This window comes from Erigeron canadensis, chromosome 4 (genome assembly GCF_010389155.1).
Source record: "Erigeron canadensis isolate Cc75 chromosome 4, C_canadensis_v1, whole genome shotgun sequence".
In the NCBI taxonomy this organism is placed as follows: Eukaryota; Viridiplantae; Streptophyta; class Magnoliopsida; order Asterales; family Asteraceae; genus Erigeron; species Erigeron canadensis.
The window spans coordinates 28,443,875-28,461,165 of record NC_057764.1 but is presented as its reverse complement, the minus strand read 5'-3'; the positions used below and the strand labels follow the sequence as shown (position 1 = coordinate 28,461,165).

Genomic DNA, 17,291 nt, shown 5'->3' with positions numbered 1-17,291 from the left:
TTATATCTTGATATTCATTGAGATTTTTGACAAAATCATATGAGAGTTTAGGTAAAATTAGCTAGCCAACTCAAAAACAAAATCATGAGATATATTTTGGATACAAATATTTCAAATGATAATGGGAATCGAAGTACCAATTTATATATACTCAAATTGTGAAATATTTTGTTTTCGTGGAGTGAATTGATGAAGTTGAGTTTTGCTGTAATCCAATGTAATGCAACATGTGTGAAACTCATCATGTTTACGTGTGGGGTTGAATTCGCACTCTCTTTAGGGTGTTTGGTTCGCAGAATTTTTAAGAATACGATGGAATTGGAATCTGAATTCCATTTCATATCCTCTTTAGTTGACAGAATAGAATTCAGATTCTATTCCATGAAGTGTTTGATTCGTAAGGAAATGGAATTGGAATAATGGAATCCATCAAATAAATGAATTCAACATTCCATGGCAAAATGAATGGAATGTTTGAAATTATTGATTATACTTAATATACTCGTAGTTATTAAACTATATTTAATATTATTTTTATTATATTATTATTAAACAAATATTTTTTATTTTGTTAATGATTATTAGTTAAGATTTTATAAAAGTTTATTAATATTTATATATATTATTGTTATCAAATGTATTTTAACTTATAAAAAGAATTTTTAGTTTACAAGGTTTAATTTTTTTTTTATAAAAAGTTATTATTTTATAAAAAAAAACTAATAATATTTTTATACAAAATTTTATATTTAATTTTTTTTATTTATATAAAAATATATTTAGTAACTATTATTTTATAAAAAAAAACTAATTATTTTTTATATAACTTAATAAGAATAATTTTTAGATTATAAAATTTCATTTTTTTTAAAAAACTTATTATTTTATAACATTTATTTATTATTTTATAAAATTATTTTCACAATATAGTTATTTATTTAATACATAAAATGTTAGTTTATAAATATTTTATTAGTTTATAAAAAAGTTATTATTTTATAAAACTATAAATGTTAATAAAATGTATATTATCTTATAAATATTAATTTTATAATAAAGTATTAATAAATTATTATTATTATTTATATTATGAATTTCATTTCATTCAAATTAATTCTGGTCAACCAAATATAAACCGATTATAATTCATTCAGATTCCAATTCAATCAGATTCCAATCTATTCAAATTCAAATTACTCCAAATGACACGGGCCCGTATAATAGAAAAGCCCAACAAGATATCATCTAAAGGGGTGTTTGGTACAATGGAATGGAAATGGTGGAAATGGAATGAGAAACATTTCTCTTGTTTGGTTGTAATGGAGAATGGGAAAGAGAATCGAGAATAGGGAATCGATTCCATTCCCTCAATTCTCTATGAAATGTAGAGAATTAATGGGAATGGAAATTTTTTAATTTTTTTTTTGTTTTAGTGATGTTATATGTATTAAATTTGATTATTATTTAAAATTTAGTATTTTTTATATATTCATTCTCTGCTTGTACCAAACGACGGAATCGATTCTCTTTCCAAATACTCATTTTTTCCCACTATATTCATTCTCTATTACATTTCCATTCACTTTGATTAAGCACTCCTAAAGGTAAATGCTGTCTATGCGAGCCGATGATCGTGTCATGTCGTAAAAAAGATAAAGCATATCAATTTATTCTAAAGCACGCCAAATCAAAGAGTATCCGTGTCAATATATGTCAAAAAAAAAAAAAAAACGTTAGATCGATTAGAGTCGATAGGTTAAAGTCATATGAAATCTTACTTAAAAGTTATTTTTATATTCTAAATTAAAACTGCTTTGGATTGAGTGAGGGTTCCACTTCAATGTGAAACCTAAAAAAATGAACTTTTTTGTGACTAGATCGCGAGCTCTTTATAAGTTCTCTTGGATTTAGAGTTATGAACGTTCATACCCTTTTTAACTAGTTAATTAAGTTATTATATATTTTTTTAATGCAGATATTTGACATTTCACACTTCATTTCACACCTCAAATTTTAAAACTAGAAACTTGCATGACACATGCGACACCTATATATATATTTACCAATTATTTCGTGTTTTAATCACAACAATCTCTCTAAATATCTCTACTCAAACACACACACACATATATAATTATGGGAATTGAAGATAAAAGATTCATAGTGAAGGTGGTCGAGAAGCAAGTGGTGTATGCAAAAGATAATGAACCATGGAATGTTGACCATTGGTTACCATTCACAAACCTTGACTTGCTTGTGCCACCTTTTGATGTTGGTTCTTTCTTTTGCTACAACAAGCCCTCCCATGGTAGTTTCCGCGCCACGTTAAAAGTCCTCAAAGAATCATTATCTCGAGCTCTCGCGCTCTACTACCCACTCTCCGGTGAGATAGCGTGGAATGGAGTTTCCGGAGAGAACCAAATTCATTGCAACAACCAAGGAGTTGATTTCACTGAAGCTTTTGCTGACGTGGAGCTCAAGGAACTCAATTTGTATAATCCTGATGAGTGTATTGAGGGTAAACTAATGCCAAAGAAACCAAGGGGTGTGCTTGCTGTTCAGGTAATCACTAGTACTTTCAGGGGAGGCCCTGGAGAGGCAGGGGAACCTGACCCGTCCAAGGCCCATAATTTTTGGGGCACATTTTTTAAAAAATAAAAGAGTTTTTACCATAATTGTCATTTATAAACAGATTTGTTTATATATTTGAATTCGCTAGCTAAGGGTAGGAGCCTGTTTTTATTCGGCCCGTCCTTAGAACTCAAGTCCTTAATTTGGACTGACGCTTTTGACCCGTAAATATAATTACCCTTTCAGCGTAGATATCTTTTTTCTTATATCCCTTGCGGGCACTAGTACTTTAATTGCTAGTACTTATTAGTAGTTTTAGTATGAGTATTAATTTTGCAATTTGTAACTATTTACCCTACAAATCATATTGCATTTGTTTACACTTTTAGGTGAGTGTGAACAAATTAAAAATTTTGTCACGCTTTTTAGTGTGTAGAAATATATTGAATTAAAAGTGTGTGGAAATTTTTTCATACTAAAAGGTGTGTGGAAATAATTTAGTGTGAACTTTCATAATTATTTTGTCACACCCCATTTGTCCACGGTAACTAAAAAAGTTAGCGTGAACAAATGATGTGTGACAAAATAATTATGAAAGTTCACACTAAAAAGTGTGAACTTTTATTTCTACACACTTTTTAGTGTGTAGAAATTTCCATACACTTTTAATTTAATATATTTCTACACACTAGAAAGCGTGACAAAATTTTTAATTTGTTCACACTCACCTAAAAGTGTGAACAAATGCAATATTGTTTGTAATCAATTATCAACCTTAATTAAATCACGCTTTATCTATTTTGAATAGAATTATATGATCATGCTATATTAATATTGTGATAATATATATGGGCTATGGCAGATCACGGAGTTGAAATGTGGAGGCATGGTGATAGGGTGCATGTTTGATCATCGAGCAGCAGATGGTTACTCGGCTAACATGTTTATATCATCATGGGCAGACCTGGCTCGGTCCGAAATCCCATCTATGTTTCCCTCTTTTCAAAGGTCTATTCTCAATCCAAGGTGTCCAACCACTTATTCTCCCTCAATCGACAATGTGTTTGCTCCATTTCTACCCTCACCCGAGCTTGAAAACAGCCAAAGCCAAGAGGACGACGATGATAGTTTACTAGTTAATCGTATATTTTACATTGAGAGTGAGCAACTAAAAACACTACAATTGTTAGCAAGTGAAAACGGACGTAGGAGGTCAAAGCTAGAAGCGTTCACCTCTTTTTTGTGGAAGATAGTTGCTTTGAGCATGGAAAGCTCCGGAAATCACAACCAGATTTGCAATATGGCTATCGCCGTTGATGGAAGGAGTAGGTTGAGTCAGGGAGACGGAGAAGAGAAAGGAAAACTAGTGGCTTCGCACTTTGGCAACGTCTTGTCAATGCCATATGGCTCAAAAACATCACAAGTAAGGTTTTCTTTAATGAAAAGACATGCTAATTACTCATTCACTATATCAATTTCCATCTATCTTAATTAATTTAAAAACTTTAAAAAACTTTGAGCATAAATATTTTTGTTTGTGTTATATAACATTCGATGAAAACTATACCAATGAAAATACATTTAAAACTCAATCCATTCATCTATTTACATAAAGTATTGTCTAACACAATCAAAGTAATTTATGGTCAAAGTTCAAAATTAAAGACTCAAAAGTCAAACTATGACATGGAGTATGAACTTTGGGCATTCACCTATTAGACAATTATGGTTCTATTCAATATTCATAATTTATTTCGTTTTCAAACCATAAACCAAATAATTAATCTTTGTTCCTACATTTACTCACAAGTATATCTATCACTTTGCAACAATATAACGAGTACACTAATTGGTTGAATAGGAGTTAAAGGAGATGTCATTGAGCAATGTAGCAACAGAGGTTCATGACTTTTTGCAAACAGCCACTACTAAAGAGCATTTCTTGGACTTAATTGACTGGGTGGAAGAACGAAGGTCACAACCGCTAATAGCAAGGGCGTTTGCCAACGGAGAGATGGCTATGATGGTTTCGTCGGGACAGAGATTTCAGATCATGGACAAGATGGATTTCGGGTGGGGTAAGGTGGCATTCGGATCATGCCATGTCCCTTCTGCAAGGAAGGATTGCTACGTGATGACATTGCCAAGTCCATCTAACAATGAAGATTGGGTTGTTTATATGCATTTGCCATTAAAACATATGAGCTACATTGAGGCACATGCTCGCCATATGTTTAAACCCTTAAATACTGATTACCTCAAGATTTCTTAATTACTTTAGACGAGCATGATACCGTGCGTTACAGCTGATATCGTGGACAGGGTTTCCCGTCTCATGATTATCTTGTTTTTGACTCTTGATTTTTGGTCAGTTTGTGTATTACTTACTTAATTGTTTGCCAAAGAAAGATAAGAGTGTATGCCAAAAAAAAGAGCTATAGAAATGGAAGAACAGGGCTAGAGAATAATGGGTGTGTAGGCAGGGACGACTGTAGCATTGGGGCAGTGGACCTCCACTTTAATTTTAGTACAATGTAATTTTTCAAATTTAAATAGTATATTTGTAATTTTTTTTTCTAAAATTAAGAAAAATACGTAGGAAATAAATACAAATGTTACCTTCGTTATCAACTTGTCATAAACTTATTATTTGGATATCACTGGTCATCCAAGCATTAATTTTAAGATATAATTTTGCATTGGGAGATTAAAAAAACTCAAGTTGTTTTGATTTTAGTTAATCGATAAAATGAAGTATAGTTTAATAAAAAAAATTTCGTTGTTTGGGTATGTAAATGCGTTGTATATTACAGTGGAACTAATTATAAAAAATTTATTTTCTTTCAAATTATTATATATATATATATTTAATTATCACAAACAATTATAATTATCATAATTAATGTAGAATATATATATATATATATATATATATATATATAGGGATTGGATATTGTAAAACAAGTATTTTGGTAAAACAAATAAGATAAGACCTCAACCCTTAGATCATGGTTAAATTGATGCATGAATAATCACAAAACAATTGATGTGCGATGATTTTTATGATGCACGGTGGTTATCGCTGTACAAAAACCTATTGTTTTATTTATTTTACATTAATACTTGTTTTATTTTACCTAAAACCTATATATATATATATATATACAAGCTAATTATATGCAAAGAAGTATATTTTTTGGTTTTCTTGCATTATATGATTGAATACGTTTTCATTTAATAAGACCTTGTTTGACACGTGTGGTCATTATTTATTAAAAAAAACTAGTATTTTTAAATATGAGTGTTAGACCCGGTGTAGATAACAAATTTTTTTGAGAGTCCATTTTTTTATTTTCAAGTTAGAGCTTTTTCTTTTTTACATTCTCTGATACGACTCTTATAAGTATGACAAACAACTTTTAAAATTGCTCCCTCGCAAAAATTTGTCTGGCTCCATTCCTGTGTGTAGGGGCAAATAAATAAATTCGCATGTCTCAAAAATTCTAAACTTTCAACATTACCCAATAATTTATATAAGGGAGTATAGATTAAGTCTGATTGATTTTTATTTTATTTTTGAACATTCAAATCAAATTTATTATATATCAATGTTTTTGCATTGATATATAATAAATTCGATTTTATATTGATATATAATAAATTTGATTTGAATGTTCAAAAAATAAATAAATCAATCAATCAAACTTAATCTATACTCTCTTATAAAAGTTATTGGATAATTTCAAAGGCAAATTATGTTTAATTGATTGATGTGTTACAAACAAGTCAACAAACACCATATTATTTTACCTAAGAGATCGGTATCTACATGTATAATAACTCCATCCCTGCTTTGCTTTATTTTTATGAAATTGGAACAAACCAATTACCAAATCAACCTATCATCGTCGGCATAACCATAAAAAATATCATTAAAAAAACGTGAGCTAATTATTCATCTAATTAATTTACAGTCACAAATGTGAGGATTGGAAATGAACCCTCGTGCCCATTGCGCACATTCTACTTTTGAAATTAAATAGTTTTAGAATATAATAATGTTCAAATACAATGTAAACACGGAAGAGAAGCATGAATATAAAAAAGAAAATGATAAATTCTCTTAACCAAATAGCCTAATATTTCTCCTAATACATTAACAAGATATATAATATTTGCTAATTCACTTTTCTAATCTTACCCCCTAATTTTTCCACATTTTATCATCTTATAGTTAAGAAGATTATTAGGAGGATTAATCATTTCTTATATATAAGAATATAAGAACAAGTTTGTTTGTTAATAAATCTATATAAAGTACAAGATGAGAAGCATGTGGTGTGCCTAAAATATTCATTTGTCTTCTTCGCAGTACGTGTGTGATTTCCGTCCTTTTGTCTTAACTTGTTGAGAATATCACGTATCTGGATTCTAGATCAATATACAATCATTAATCACATACTTTTAGTCTAAGTATCTATAATAATCTTACTTTAATAAAAAAATCTAATAAAAAAAACTTTATTATTGTTATCTATATATATCATCTAGAAAATCCTCACATATTCAAAAAAAAAAAAAAAAAAAAAAAAAAAAAAAAACCCCTACGGCAAAAAAATAAAAAAATTAAAAAAAACCCTAAAATCGACTACCAAAATGTTTTTTTGTTTATATACTTTATTCATATTTAATCATTATTATTATCATTTAACATTGAATTCTTATGTTATTGTTATTATTATCTCTTTTAATTTAGTTTGTTATCCATTATAGGTTCATTATGGCTTCTTCATCAAAAACAAAAAATAAAACCACATTAGTTCATTTTGGCCAAAAAAAAAAAAAACATAAGATCGACTACCAAAAAGATTTTTTTATATTTATATACTTTGTTCATATTTAATCATTATTATTATAATTTAACATTGAATTCTTATGTTGTTATTATTATCTCTTTTAATTTAGTTTGTTGTCCATTATAGGTTCATTATGGCTTCTTTTTCAACAATAAAAAAATAAGACCAGTAGACCACATTAGTTCATCTTGAAGATATTAAGCCAACACATGTTACGACTATGTGTTGTGTATGTGTGGACTGTTTCGGAGTGGAACAACCCGAAGAAAATCAAAACGTTCGAGATGGTCTTTGTTGATGGATTGGTATATATTTTTCAAATTATATATTATACATTTTTTGTTTCTCTTTTTATTTAACTAAAGTTGAAAAAAATGGTGAACTGAAATCAACATTTATATGGAGTTAATTTTCATATGTTGCTTCTTTAGCTTTCGTATTGATTAAGTTGTGATATTGGTCATATTGATGGTTGCTCGAATCATACCATTACTATGTAAATTTTTAAATCGTTTATATTTGATGGAAACCAAAAGAAATTACTGTTTGCTCGCTAACTTTTCGTTGCATAAGAAAAACACTCTTGTATTAGCACATCAAAAGTGTCATCAAGAATTAATTTACTAAGAATATATATATATATATATATAGAGAGAGAGAGAGAGAGATTTATTAAGCAGAAACTTACCCATCAAGAATTAGTACTTGATCTTGGTACGTAATTCAACTTCTTTAGTTTTTAATTATTAATATATGTTTACGTTTATTGATTGATATATAGTTAAATATAAACGCAAGCTTTGTTTCGACGACAAGTACATTATTAATAATACTTAGAAACTTTATAAAATAACTTACTAGATTTTTTCATGTTTTTTTTTGCTATTTGCAGAGCACGACCATACATGGCTCGGTCAATGGTGAATGGGCGGAAAATTTTAGGAGTCTTTTGACCGACGGAGTGGCTATTTAGGTTACTCAGATCATACATATAAGATCACCTTTTAGTCCGACACTCTAGTCAAAGTTCTTGATAACTATTCCGGTCCTATTCACTATTTTGATTTCAGAACTTTTGAAGAAATCATTGAGTCTTCTCCGAAAGATTAGTTTATTACGCATTATTTTTTTAACTTTTTGCCTTATTTGAATCGTTTTAGGTTTTATTTTTAGGTATTTGAATTTTATTCAATATCTGTTTAATATAATTTAATTTCAATTTTTTATCTTTGATTAATATATTTTGAGAATATCCATTCATTGGACGGATCTGAACACTAATTTAATACTACAAATATCATTATGGAATTTTAATTTGCTTACAAAATAATAACTCGATCGGTGTGCGGTAGCTAGCTGCTTATGCATATGGACTGATATAAGTTGTCGGCCAAACATGCATGAAAACGGAATGGGTCACTAAACATCGTTTCTCAACTTTTTCTTTTTATATTTTTGAAAGGTAACAGTGTTTCCCAACTAATCCATTTTTATAACTTTTCCATGTGCGATGCTTGTAATAAGATAATACGGTCCATATAATGACTTTTATGAGTAAGATTCTCTACATGTTACTGCCAAAACATGAGAGACAAACGATGCATCAGCATTCGGCATCGTCTTTCTAGATTAACCAACTAAAAATACTACATTCCTCTACTTTGTTAAATCATCGTTTAAGTTTCTAGAAATCAATAAGATTGTCGATATGGGATCGGTATATCAGTAGTTCAGTACATGAGCACAATTATAGTACACTGTTCTAGAACTGCAAGAGAAAATTAATGCTCATGGTTTGAAGCTTGAACCATGCATATCTGGAACCAAAAATCTAGAAAGTTAATCTCATTCATTCATTTGCATACTCCGAACCACTCAAATACTCTGCATGTTCTTCAAAATATTCAACCAAACGTTTCAAGAACGAGTCGCTTTTCACGGTATCAGTGTCGCATATAAGGCAACACTGTCTCCTTGCCCGTGTTACGGCAACATTCATACGTCTGCGATCACTCAAAAATCCAACCTGGAGTATAAACTTGATGTCAAAATATTTCATTGATCATCAAAATCTGGTCCGATTATATAGATTGCATAAGAATATACCTCTTTCTTTGTGTTTGACCTAACCATTGATATGATGATGGCTTCCTTTTCCCGGCCCTGGAAACCATCCACGGTCGAGATTTCAAGATCTTTTAACTTGTCATCATTGGTTCTCAGCATTCTTAATAAAACAACCTACAAAATAGTTGCAACATAAGATAACCAACAATCCAAAAAGGTATTTCTTTCACAAAGTTTATTTTATTTATGTGGAATCCAAAGTCAAAGTGAACATAACTTGGAACAAAGTTAATCACTTCCTTATGAGAACATTTAAACAAACTAAAAAGGCGCAAAAGGAGTAGAGCTTGAAATTTCAGCCCATCTGCTTGTTAATGGGTCATTTCAGTTATGTTTCATCTGGAACGGGTCAAATGGGTAAAATCAAGAAAATTAGCTTGAAGATGATAGGTCAGTTTTAGATGGTTTAAACAGGTTGAATGTCATCCAAGGCATGTTTTAATGCATAAACTTCCTCACTCACATTGGTCAAAAATTTGACTATAGTAATAAATCAGATTTGTAATCATGATTACTAAACCAATCCGACCTAAATCCTTTTGATCGCACCAACAATGACCTGTTTTGACCCAAAACAATTTTGACGTGTTACCCTACCAACCTGCCTGATCATTGCCAACTCTATGAAGCTTTACTTTACCTGTGCTGAGTAAGGAGTAATTATTCCAATATCAGAAGCAGGCACTCCACTTCTAATCAGTCTTTTTGCATGTGCTATAGCAATTTCAGCTTCACCTTCATTTAATGTGCTTTCTTCTTCATCCTTCTTTTCTTCCATGTCACAGCTACATAAAAATATAACAGTGGCCAATAAAACAAGAACTTCAGCTACAAAACTTATCTAATGAATAAAGCTAGATCAAAATAATTGAGGAAAGTCACCCTGCTATGTCTATGAGAACAAGAGTAGGCTCCGCTGAGGAAGACTTTTCTACACCCTCGAGCTCATGTAATGTATGTCCAGCAACACTTGCATGCGCTTTAATCTATCATGATAATGCCAAAACTAATTTAATCACAAAGAATGCGTTATTTTACAAACAAAACATGGAACTTTTTCATGATCTTGGTTCTGAGAAAAACGCTTCAAGTACCTTACTGTGGTATAGCTCTTTCGATGACCAGTTCATTATTAGTTCATGCATGCGATACTGAACAGTGAGCATAGACATGACTTCATCACCATACAAGTCTGCAAGGCGTTCGAAGAGAGTCTTTCCCAATCCTTTCTTCTCCGCTTCAACACTCTGGATTGTTGGAGGAAGTTGAAGATGATCCCCAGAAAGTATGCACCTTGAACCCTACAATATATATGTTCAAAAGTACATTTATGTTGACAACAGAGTCATATACCTATTAGTAGCCACTACAATTGCCCAAAATGGGTTATTAGGATGAAACCATTGAACCAGCTATTGTTCTAATTCCTTCTAAACAATCACGGACAATAAGGCATGAAATCAAGAGTTCAAGTATTGGAAGATGTTTGGTTGTGCTTCTAGTGGCTAAAGTTAAGAGCTGTTGTTTCTTAATTCTGATAATTTAGGTAACCACTCTTTATCTTTGAAGTACCACCAAATTAAACATGAAAACTTATTTTCTAGAACTATAATCATTTGTTTTAATTATATAATTCTGGTAAACTTTAATAACCACAAGAAACTTAGATGATAAGTGTTCAAAATAAGTTAATAAAAGAGAGTATAAAAAACCTTTTAGTTTTCTCCTACATCAACAGTTTGGAAGGAACTGATTGTTCAACACAAACTATGTGACCCACTAATTGGATAATCATAATCATGATCTTATCCAAACACTAAAAAACTGATTACTGTGACTTTCTAAATAGAATAATCAGTTTCACATCTCCATATCTGAACACCTCGACTTTTTGAGGGAGTAAAGTCATTGAGGTGAAGGGAGCATAAGAACAAAGTAGAAATCAATTTCTATGTTCCATGAACGTTTTCTTTTTTGCTTTGTTACCTTTAGTAGAGCAATCCAGCAAGCTACTTCAAGTGCTTGAGCAGCTTCGTCAATTATCACAAGATCAAACGAAGTGCCATCTAATTTTCTTGTTAATGAACCTGTGAGAGTGGTTAGAACAACATCTGCATTTTTTATTACATCTGTCACAGCCAGTTGCTGCCTCTTGCGCTCTTCTTTGGAAAGCATCCTGAGTTCCTTGCGGATATCCCTCTTTGTGTTTCTATCTTTAGTTTTCAACAATTTACCATTCAATGCCTGAAAATCCATAAGAGAAAGCATTGATTGGAAACAAAAACCGAAACAAAACTAAGATGAACAAAATTCAATTTTTGGTTTTTACTCAAAATAGCCTTTACCTTCATTTCTTTCCTAATGTCATTTGCAAGAGAACTGTTATCGCCACGTAACACCTAAAGATAATCAACTGATCATGAGTAAAACAACCTCAGATAGACCAAAGTGATGATTCAACAATCCACATTCCCATACAGCCATTTTTTCAACCTTGAGGAAATAATTTAAAAAATGATAACAAATAACACTCCCTTATGGGCAAAGTGCAATAACCTAAATGATATTCCCAAATGCATAATAACCTAGTTTACAATAATCCTTACTTGTGCATCAAGAGCGCTCTCTAATACTTGGGGTAGCAGCCGTGCAGGATGTCCCACTCTCACTAACTTTACTCTAATCCACAAAATAATCAGTTAGGTTAGTATACGATATGCTAAATAAATGTTTAACGCTCTGCTTCTAATGTATAGAGAATCATATAAATGTGGCAACTTTGGCCCATTTACTAGGGGTTGATTTGTGTTATGTTTTATTTGTAATGCGTCAAATAGGTAAATGAATAATACAAAACTAAATAGAAAGCTGGTAAAACAGAACAAAAGGCAACACAGAGTATTTGTAACTCAATGAACCTCGAGAATCTATTTATTTATAAATTCAGATTATCATTGAAATAAACCTAAACTTTGTAACCAAATCTTAAGACATGGATCATTTTACTTGAAAAGTTAATAACTTGTGTTTCAGGTCAACCCAACCAAATTCGACCAGCACCAAAACCTATGTGTTTTGACAAAACCCCAATTTAATGCATTACCAAACCTGCCTAACCTGCCCATTTTGCCACCTCCAGAAATATATTACCTGTGAGGAACAAGTCGTTCAACGATGTTATCAACAGCAATATTAGAGGCAGCACAAGCAAGAATCTTTGATCCACGTTTCACTTCATGTAAAATAATTTCCACCACAGTCGTCGTCTTTCCTGTTCCAGGAGGTCCATGCAGTAGAAAGACGTCTTTTGATGACAAGGCTTTTCTAATAGCATCTTTCTTGGAGAAAAGAAAAACAATGTGTTATTCAACAAATCAAAAAGATTATCCGTGTGTTCATTTGTATGCAAAAGAAAATTGAGAAAAGAAGTTGAGCACCTGAGAGTGATCAAGGTTTTTATTGAACGGAATAAACGAGACCTCTTTTTTCACTACCGTGGGAGATCTCTCTCCAAATAATACAGGAACCAAGTCTGAAGCAGGACCCCTTTGAATTCCTTTACTTAATTGTATCAATGTGTCCTTCATTCTGCGGTATGTCACCTACACAGATATATTATATAAGAAATTAAACACGGAGTTGAAAAGCTAATAGTTAGGATCATCATACCTCATTCGCCACTTTCTCGATGCGTAGAGAACTATTTAAACCTTCTTCTGGGATATCATCAAAAGCAATGGTGATTGATGAATCCTGTAATATGTAAGCTAAGCATTTAGAATAATGAACAAAAAATTAAATTGTCTTGAGAGGAAACTTGACTACCTTCAGTCGATAAACAACACCCTGTCCAAGAGCGGGAGACCCTAAATCAGCCTTGTTTGGTTTGAGAACAACAACATCATGAGTCCCAAACTGCAACATAATAAAAAACCGTTAGGCTTAAGCAAGGAGAGAGGAGGGAGGGGAAGGAAATTTATTATAGAAATAGCTATTTTTGAAATTTGGACAATCACATAATAACATGAATAGTTCTATATCAATGGTATACATAGATTAAACAAACACAAATAGATACATTGAATTATGGAAACGACAGTGTAACTTTGTGAAGAATGTGTCAACTATTTTACCTTGTGAGCCGGTAGCACATCCCCTTTGTTCGATTGAAGTTCAACAAGACTTTTGCCCATCAACCCCGTCTACAGTAAAGCAAGATGAAAAAGGCGTAAAAATTGAAAGTTAAGACTTTAGCAACCTACACACGTATAAAGTCCAGCATTTTTTTTTTCCTTTTTCAAATGACAAGTAATACGATTTCTTCACACAACAAATGATTTTTTTTTCTTCTAAGAGGACGTTGTATGGTTTTTTCTAATATTTCTGCAATTCTGGCATAGAATGATATATATATATATATATTAGAAAAGTGAGTATGGGGCTGTTATGCACCCAACTTGGGTGAAAAACCCCTCACATACCAATATTAATCAACATAAATACATAATTAAGGTTCGGTCCAAAGTCCAAACACAAAACTGTACACGGGTTTTCTTTTAAACATATCAGTAAAGCTAATAATAACAAAACTATAAGTGAAAAGTACAAACCTCAACATCTACACATTTCAAATTAAGAATGGTAGATCCTCTCTTGGAAGCAGAATCCAAATTTCGATTAGCACCAGAGCTCATTGATGCAGATATCTCAGCTTCCTGCAATGATCGTATACACACACATTAAGTATCCATCACTAGTCCACTAACAATAAAATCTAACCAACCACATTATGAAATTATATATATTAGCACACGATTTCATGTATTCAAGTAAAATAATGATCAATCATTCTATGCAAGAAAAAAAAAAAAACAAACAAAAAAAGCACACGCAGAGTTTTCCAAATTACCAAGAAAAAATCCCTGCCATATAGATTGGCAAATCAGGATAACGTCGTTTTTAGCTTTTGGTTGTTTACTTGGCTTTAAGTCTCGTGTGTGACTACTAACCAGGGAGACTTAGGGGGCATCGATCATTAAGATGCACGAGTGGTGTTACTTTTGATACGGGTGGTCAGATGCCTGCTAACGCAGTCTCGGCTACATGTGCATTCATTTTCAGTGGTCCGAAAAGATTAGCAAATCAAGAGAGTGTCTATGGTTTTGCTCATAAAACTAAACTGCCTATCGGGTTACTAAAATTCGATAAAACTAATACGCAATCTTAACTATTTATACCTCATAAGTACTTATATAAACAATAAAATAAAATAAATATGACTAGCAAACCGTAAAAAAAAGTACCTTTTCCATATCGATAAGGGGGTTCATTTTGGAGACAAATTGTTCAACTGATATTTTATTATTATTTGATGATATTGATTTTTTCATGTTTTTTGAGGTCTCCATGACTGCAGTTTATGCCGCCGCCGTACTGCCGAAAATTGATTTAGGCTCCGGGGAGTTGCTCCTGTTAGCCCCCTCTGTTTTTACTAATCTACTCTAGTCTCTAGTATTCAACAAAGATTGTCATGAAATGTCAACATATATCTTTTTTTTTTTTTAAAACTGAATTTCGCTTTTAATCAAAGAAAAACAAGAATTTTTTTTTTTTTGAGATTCAGTAATTATTTTTAGAGAAAATTATATTTTTCGTCATTCAACTTCTCACGTTTTACATTTTTCGTTTTTAAAGAGAAAAAATAACAAAAAAACCCTAAATTTAGTACTTTTTCAATTTTCGTTCCTGCGATAACAGTGTTAGTTTTTCTCCGTTAAGATTGTCAACATTCATTAGTTTTTTTGTTCATTTTTCGTCCGTTACTTTTTTTCACTTTTAAAAATGTCAAAACTACCCAGCAATGTAGAAATTGTAAAGGAGTATGCAACGAATTTTAAAAGAAACTACTGAATGAGTAAAGTCAGTATCAAATAATACAAAGTCAGTAGATAATCCGGTTTATACATCATTAGGCAGTTTTGAAATTACCCAAATGATAAAAATTGAAAAAGAAAAATGGGAAGGACGAAATGTGAACAAATAAATAACGAATGTTGGCAACCTTAATGGAGATAAACTAATATCGTTATCGCGGGGACGAAAAGTGAAAAAAGTGTCAAGTTTAAGGTTCTTTTTGCTATTTTATCATTTGAAGGACGAAAAGTGCAAAACGTGCCAAGTTCAGTGACGAAAAATGTAATTTTTTCTTACTTTTGTATTATCTTTCAAATATTTCATTGATATGTAATCCACCTAACTAATTACACGTGTTAAATTTGAATAATAGCAAAGTGGCCACCAGTCGTTACTTTTTAAGAGAGGTTCTAGGTTCAAGTCTTGCGAAATGCAAACTTGAACACCAGCCTAGCTGGGGATTAGTGAGTTGGTTCAGGGGTTCTCATCCAATTATTTTTTTTTAAATATTGTATGTATTAAAATCTCTTAAAATATTAAATAAATATATTCACCTTCTACTTTTCTAAATGTTCGCTAAATATAAAAAAAACTCAGCAATTATTTGTATACCTCGGAAATCCCAACCCACATTACTGTTTAATATTTCTTGACCCATTTTAGTAAACATAACATGACTCGTGTCTAAGTTTGTACTAGCATGGTACTGGCGCAATGCGGAGATGGTGTCAGCGATGGTGGTCTGATGGTGGTAACGATTGATACTAATGGCGGTGATGGTGTAAATGTAATTAATGTAAAGGTGGTAATGGACGGTTACCACCTGTTTGTGTATATAACCCCAATTAGTGATGATAAATTCATGATTTGTGTGGTATTTTCTCATTTCTCTTATTTTAGATATCTCTATCCTATTAAAAACCTAACTAAGTTGATCAATGGATACTTAATAACCTATTTAATAACAATATTGGGTTGTAAATATGGTATTAATATTTGACCTACATATTGAAGCTTTAGGTCAACTTTGATGTGAATGTGTGAATTTGTAATTTGGGAAGATGATGATATACTTACATGACAACGTTTGTGGCATTTCTAGCCTGACAAAAGCACCTCAGGTCAGCGCATACCATTTTCCCATGTTCTTAAAAACATTTTTAGCCGGTAGGACCAACATTAGACCTTACGTTATTGGGAAAAAATGTTTAGACTTTAGCCCCATATCATGATGTCAGAAAAAAGTAATGAGTTCGGGACCTTTACAAGCAATTAGCCCTATAATTAGGGGTGTTTGTTATTGTGATTACAAACCAGATTTTGCGTTTTCAAAATAAATTATGCGTTTTTAAAGCTGCGTTTTGAAAAACCAGGTAGGTACATGCTTCTTCAAAATTGCGTTTTCATAGCAGATAATCACTTTTTCACACAAACACTTTTTTAGATTATTTGCTTTTTACGAATGTAATAATCAGATAATCACTTCAAAACGCATTCCCAAACACGCTCTTAATATTGTACCCATTAGATATAACCTTGTTACCGCTAGAAGCCCCGCGGTTCACATTTGACCCATTCTATGCAACTTTCTCAAGCCCGTAGCTCGATACGCACATGTAATCGTAAAACTTATATATATTGAACTTAGATAAGCTAACGTTACTTTAGTCTTTAAATAGCGAACCCCATATAATCTACAAAATCATAAGATTTATTTTCTATTACTTGCGAATTGTAATTTAGGGGTTTTTTTTTCTTATTTTCCTTACAAAGTTCGATCCTCCACATATATTATAATAAAATACTAATTTTTCGATAAGTATA

The 17,291-nt window shown here is 31.5% G+C and overlaps 2 protein-coding genes across 2 annotated transcripts; one reads left to right on the top strand and one right to left on the bottom strand.

Moving 5' to 3' along the window:
* The first annotated feature begins 2,110 nt into the window (after positions 1 to 2,110).
* On the top strand, positions 2,111 to 5,100 carry LOC122598394 (coniferyl alcohol acyltransferase-like). The gene is made up of 3 exons (XM_043770989.1): positions 2,111 to 2,562; positions 3,434 to 3,994; positions 4,433 to 5,100. The coding sequence occupies exons 1-3, from the start codon at positions 2,137 to 2,139 to the stop codon at positions 4,841 to 4,843; spliced, it is 1,398 nt and encodes a 465-aa protein (XP_043626924.1). The 5' UTR covers positions 2,111 to 2,136; the 3' UTR covers positions 4,844 to 5,100.
* A 3,984-nt stretch (positions 5,101 to 9,084) lies between these two features.
* Positions 9,085 to 15,058, bottom strand: LOC122595494 (DNA-binding protein SMUBP-2). Its single transcript, XM_043767862.1, has 15 exons — positions 14,858 to 15,058; positions 14,165 to 14,269; positions 13,688 to 13,756; positions 13,380 to 13,469; positions 13,224 to 13,307; positions 12,992 to 13,156; positions 12,705 to 12,892; positions 12,161 to 12,233; positions 11,900 to 11,953; positions 11,541 to 11,798; positions 10,649 to 10,855; positions 10,437 to 10,540; positions 10,195 to 10,339; positions 9,534 to 9,668; positions 9,085 to 9,453 (listed from the first exon to the last, which is right to left on the bottom strand). The coding sequence occupies exons 1-15, from the start codon at positions 14,960 to 14,962 to the stop codon at positions 9,277 to 9,279; spliced, it is 1,959 nt and encodes a 652-aa protein (XP_043623797.1). The 5' UTR covers positions 14,963 to 15,058; the 3' UTR covers positions 9,085 to 9,276.
* Between the last annotated feature and the right edge of the window lie 2,233 nt (positions 15,059 to 17,291).